Here is a 5,894-nt window from a genome sequence, read left to right as displayed (position 1 = left end):
CAGATAAATCAATTTGGGCTCAAATAATTGTCATGAACAATGAACAATATCAAATTGTAATTTGGGCCAAAAGAAATCGAATCAAAATGAAATGAATTTGGGCTTAATATTGGGATAGATCAATTGAAAAAATTTAACTGGGTCAATAAATTTGGAAAGAAAAGAAATAGAACCAATGGAGAGACTCGCCAAAGATTTCGAATCTTTTGTCGATTAAGCAAAAATGTTGTCATTTAGGATCGTTGTTCAAGAAATAGTTGCTTAAACCTCCAAGATTAAACTCTGACTCTCATAATAAATCATACAAATCACATAATAACGGGTAAAAGATACCTCACTGTATCCCGTAACTCGACTCCGTATCATCCATACACTGGTATAACTTCACCGTAGTAATCTCCTACAAATAACTCTTGAGCAACATCTTCGATCATGCATGCCAAAACTCTCTCAAATGACACGAGACTCATATATTTATACTCTGCAGTGGCCACGTTGTGGCCATCTATGTACCACGTCGTGGCAATCAATTGAATACCGGTCTCGCCACGTGTCACACTCTAACACCAAGTTTCCCGGTTACGTGCCTTATTCCACAATCTGGTACATCTATTGCCACGTCGTGGTGATTGAATAGACTCCGTCTCGCCATATGTCGCTCTCCGATTGAAATGTGTATTGATGATTCACTCATTGCCATGTCGTGGAAAACATATAACCACATCATGGTGGTCAAAAGTTTACTGTTGACTTTGACTTCCATTGACTTTCTAAAAATAGCAATTTACTTTCATCTAAACTTCAAACGGCCATAACTTTCTCATATAAACTCCATTTTCGACGATCTTTATATCCACACATTCCTCTTTAAAAGATCTATCACTTTCTCAACTCCATTTTGCTAAACAAAAAAAACTCCAATTTAAAGCAACTCTATGTTTTATTTCACCTACTCGGATCATATCATTTTATATCTTCTGAAGTGATACTTGGTTACGAAAAAACAAGTATTACAAATGACAACTAAAGAAAAGATTCTCCACGTCCTCAACATTAGTCTGGAGAAAATGACAGGAGGTAGATGGTAAAATAACCCCTCTAAACGCGACGTTCGTGGAAACAGGGATCCTGTTTAGCAAACTTCGCCATACAAAACAATTGCTCTTTATAGGGACCCAACAGACCCACTGGAAGACAAGAGAACCATTACTAATCACCGCATTATCCATCAATTCCCTTAACGACTTCATAGAGAAACTACCATGCTTGTTAACTTTCCAACACCATGTATAAGGAGTTGCCGAAAGATGAACCCCAACGACCAATTCATTCAACGCATCAAGTTGTATTTATTCAACACCCATTCTGGATTTCTTTTCCAGTATTGCCTGTCCCAGTTTGAATTTCGAACTCTATCAACAACCTTGCAGTTTTTTTTGATTCTCAATCAAGTAAAGCTTTGGGAAAACGTCTTTAAGGGCCATGTTTCCAAACCAAATGTCTTTCCAAAGATATGTATTATCCCCAACCCTCATCCTTCTGTCAAACAAATTATTGAGAGAAATATTTCACTCTTCAAGCTTCACATTAATCATGGAAATAAAAAGCCAAATCCTTGGAATCCTGCATTTCGCTAAAGGTTTACCATCAATGTCGGAAATACGATGTAGAGCTCTAATTCATAAGAACCAAATGGTTTTAGTTTCACATTTTAAGCGCCGCAACCACTTGGCTCGAAAAGCAGCATTCATGGTTCTAAGGCAACTAATGCCAAGACCACCTTATTTTTTGGCTAGACCAACGTACTCCAAGCCACCCAATGAATTTTTCTATCATCTCCTTTTCCTCCCCAAAGAATGTTCATTCTAATTCTCTCCAATCAATCAACCATATTCTTCAAATGCTTGAATAAGGATAAGTAAAATAGAGGGAGACTACCCAAACCGAACTTAGTAGGTGTAAGTCTCCCACCAAAGGAAAGGGTGTTTGCTTTCCACTTCGACAATCTTGATTTAAACTTCTCCACAACTGGTCTCCAGTTAGAGACAACCTTCGTATTAGCTCCGATAAGGAGCCCAATATAAGTAAACAAGAAATTTGCAGGCTCACAAACAAATGATACTAGCAAGGCGATCAAGCTCACGTTTCAACTCCCACGCCAAAGACTTCGCTTTTATGGAGATTGACTTTTAAACCGGAAGTTATATGAAAACATCTAAGAATTCAATTAAGATTTATACAATTTTACTCTGACCATTCACATATGAAAGTCATATCATCCACGTAAAGAAGATGAAATAAAAGAGGATCATCATTATTATGAGATAAAATACCTTGAAATAAGAGTTCTCATATAGCTTCCTTCATAAAATATTAGGTATGTCTCACATTTTCCGTTTAAGACCAATTCTATTGAAAATATAACCTTTTTTATTATATAAAAGTAAAATAATAAAAAATATATGGCAACTGAAATTGAAATTAGGTTTTTTTTTCTCCATAGTGGACTGCTTGTACTATAACTACTGTAACAGAATAACATGTTTCAGTTCTGAATGCACCACATAATAAATTAGCTAGCCAACTGCCATTTATGCTCGTGGAAAATATGTTTTTTTCTCTATTTATTGATGTAGAATGATTAAATCACCGATATAAATTAGGTATTTTGTAACTTATAACAAATTCTTACTTTTATGTCATAAATTTTATTTAGAACATACGTACATGTCTAGGGATGTCATCGGGGGCAAACGGGGCGGAGATTGCATCTCCCGCCCCCACCCCCAAAATTTTCCCGTTCCCCCACCCCCGCCCCTGCCCCCGAAATCTCTAGCCTCCCCACCCCTGCCCCCGCCCCCGAATCCCAAGATTACCCCCCCCCCCCACCCCATTTGAGTTGACTTTTTTTTGGTCAAACTAAGGTGTTGTTTAGGCTAAAAGAAGTGTTTTTGAGCTAAAGAAAACATTTTGGGTAAAAATAGTTATTTATAGCATAATTTTATATGTTTAAAATAAAAATATTAACATCTCAAAAACGTTATACTAACAACTTAAAAAGTTGTTTCCAAAAAAATACAACTTAAAAACATGATTGTTATTGTTTATTATATTTTTATAATTAATATATATTAATAAAAATAATATATATTAACGGGGTCCCCATTGGGGGTTCGGGACGGAACTACATATCCCCGCCCCGCCCCCGAAATTAAAACGGGGGTTAACCTATTGGTAGGCCATTGTACTTTGCATTCAAGAACACATGTACTCTAGTGTTCATAAGTTTTGAAATTTGATCGAGGCCTTTATGGTGTGATCAATTTGGTTAATCGTCTATATTTGGCAGTCTGATTTAGTGTCGGTCACATGAATTATTAATGGTCCACATTGAAAGCTTCTTTTATTGGATTTCTCAAAGCAGTCTATTTAATTTATTGAATTCTAGTATCTAGTTTGTCATGAGTATTCCAATGATTACATAAATAAGTTTGTTAACCATTGTATGTCTTACACAGACAGAGCCAACAAAAATATAAGCTGGCCCACCAACCCAATCAAAAAATAGGGTTTGGATAAGATTTTTCGCCACTATTTAATTAAACAGTTAAAATGACCGGATTGAAATTTATGATCTTCTTTTCAACTCACCAACCATTTTTAATACATTTGTCATCATTTTTCTTCACAATATTAATTAATAAATACCGGTTATTAGGATAATTACTAATAATAAATTTTTTAATATAATTGTAGTCATTTTTCTTCACAATATTAATTAATAAATACCGGTTATTAGGATAATTACTAATAATAAAACTACAGCTAGTAGGATAATTACCAATTATAAAACCAAATACTACTTTATGATGGAGCATGTAACAAATTTTTTTCAATCTTTTTCAACAACCACAAAAATGATTATCAATTTCGTAATCAGTTAGTTGCAATATTTCAAAAAAAAAATTATATCGAAATTTCTTCCCACCACAAAATTTTTAAAGTCAGTAAGAATTTTTTAAAAGAGTATTCCTTTTTTGTTATTATTATTATTATAGTCTTCCGCGGAGGTGGTTTAGTATTTTGATAAAGATACAGAGACGTCTTGCCTTGCATTTGCAACCTTCCTAATTAAAACCTCAAATAATTGAACTTGAGATCTCACTATGGGGAGCCTAGACCTTATTCGGCGAATCATCTTATCTAGAGACGTTAATAAGATATTTTGATTAAAATTATTTGGAATTGTGAAACTATTTTTACAATTTCAAAATAATATATATTTTTATTTTTACAATCCTAAATTGGCAACTCTATTAATTCTAATTGTAAAATTGATGATTAGTTTTATAATTAGTAAAAAGAAACTCTAAATTTATTAAATGTCACATAACTAACATCATTCTTATGAATATTTCATTCTCTTTTTTTTTTTTTATTATCTCAAGTTACAAAATTATGATATGTAAACCGATTTCTTGAAACAAGTTAGTGAAGTATTAAACATGATCTCCTTTTATAAAATCTGGAGAAATTACATTCAAATATCTTTTCGAACAAAATAGTGACCATCACATTATCACATTAATGATCAGAAAGAATACTTTTTCAAGCATGAAGTTTCACCAATTTTATAGTCAAACTATAATCAAACACTATAAACAGTTCCACTAAGTGTCGAATCAGAAGAATCGCCATTAAAATCCAACATTATCATCCAATCTTGAATATCTTCTTCTTCAAATATTGCACCCAAAAACTCGTTTTCTATAACAGGTTTCTTCTCCATCACCTTCGTCTCTCTATCCAGTTCAAATTTCCGGCCATTGTTGACTTCCGCCTTCTTTCTTGATGAATTCGCAGCTCTCACTGGCACCGCCGGCTGATTATTTTCCGGTATTGACGATGTTGTATAGTCTGTGAATGAGAAATTAAGCTTCGCTCTGGGTCCCCTGAATTCAATGGCGGCTCTGTCGTAAGCTCGAGCTGCCGCCTCCGCCGTCTCAAACGTCCCTAACCAGACGCGAGCTGCTTTACGTGGATCCCGTATCTCCGCCGCCCATTTCCCCCATGGCCGCTGCCTCACTCCTCTGTAATTCTTCTTCTTTTTCTTAATCGGACCACCAACTCCACCGCCACCACCACTAACACCAGCTTTTACATTCAAGTTCATATCGTCAGCAAAATAAGTACACCCGAGACACCCATTAATCCTGCAAACCGAACAAGTATCTGGAACAGAGACCGGCGCCACTGGAACAGAACACCCAGTTGCGGTGGTGGTGGGGGTGGCGTATTCAATCGGAGAGAACAACCTCGAATCATATCCATTTTGATAATCAACAGTACTACTCCTATACTCCGAAGTACCTCCCATTATAACATTCTTCAACGCATTAACCATTACCAGAGCTTCTTCATCATTTGTAAGCCGGCCCCACGGTGGTTGTTGGTGGCGGTTGGCGGCGGTGGTTGTTGTTTCTTCCTTGGGTATCTTGATCATTCTCTGCATGTTTTCTAGAGAGAGAAAATAAATCCCGAATGGTTTTGAAAATTTGAGTTTGAGATAAGAAGGTCAAAGTATTTATACGAAGGGGGTGTTGACATGACTGCCAGCTAAGACACTGTTGACACACGGGTTTGAATACGACGAATCTCCTGAAAGGCGCACGTGGTTATTGAGACGCTACTATTAGAGTGCTTTAGTGATGAGCTGGCAAACCGGGGCTGTGTTCACACGCGGTTTTTTGGACTTTATTTGTACGTCATGTGTTTTTTTTATAAAAGCTTATTCAAAGGTATAAGGTGTCAACGTCGCAAGCACTAGCCACAAATCCATTACTTTTTTGTGTTGTGCTATTTTATATATATCCATGTTTTCTCAACTAAGTAGA

At 35.8% G+C, this 5,894-nt stretch overlaps 1 protein-coding gene across 1 annotated transcript; it reads right to left on the bottom strand.

Annotated features, from left to right (window-relative positions):
- Positions 1 to 4,492: 4,492 nt before the first annotated feature.
- Positions 4,493 to 5,544, bottom strand: LOC145141044 (uncharacterized). The gene has a single exon (XM_079074393.1). It carries the CDS (start codon positions 5,510 to 5,512, stop codon positions 4,649 to 4,651), a length of 864 nt encoding a protein of 287 aa, XP_078930519.1. The 5' UTR covers positions 5,513 to 5,544; the 3' UTR covers positions 4,493 to 4,648.
- Between the last annotated feature and the right edge of the window lie 350 nt (positions 5,545 to 5,894).

This window comes from Lactuca virosa, chromosome 9, assembly GCF_052849685.1.
Source record: "Lactuca virosa cultivar CGN04683 chromosome 9, Lactuca_virosa_CGN04683_v6, whole genome shotgun sequence".
NCBI lineage: Eukaryota > Viridiplantae > Streptophyta > Magnoliopsida > Asterales > Asteraceae > Lactuca > Lactuca virosa.
Note: the sequence above shows the minus strand (reverse complement) of the source record. Positions and strands in the feature narration are given on the sequence as shown.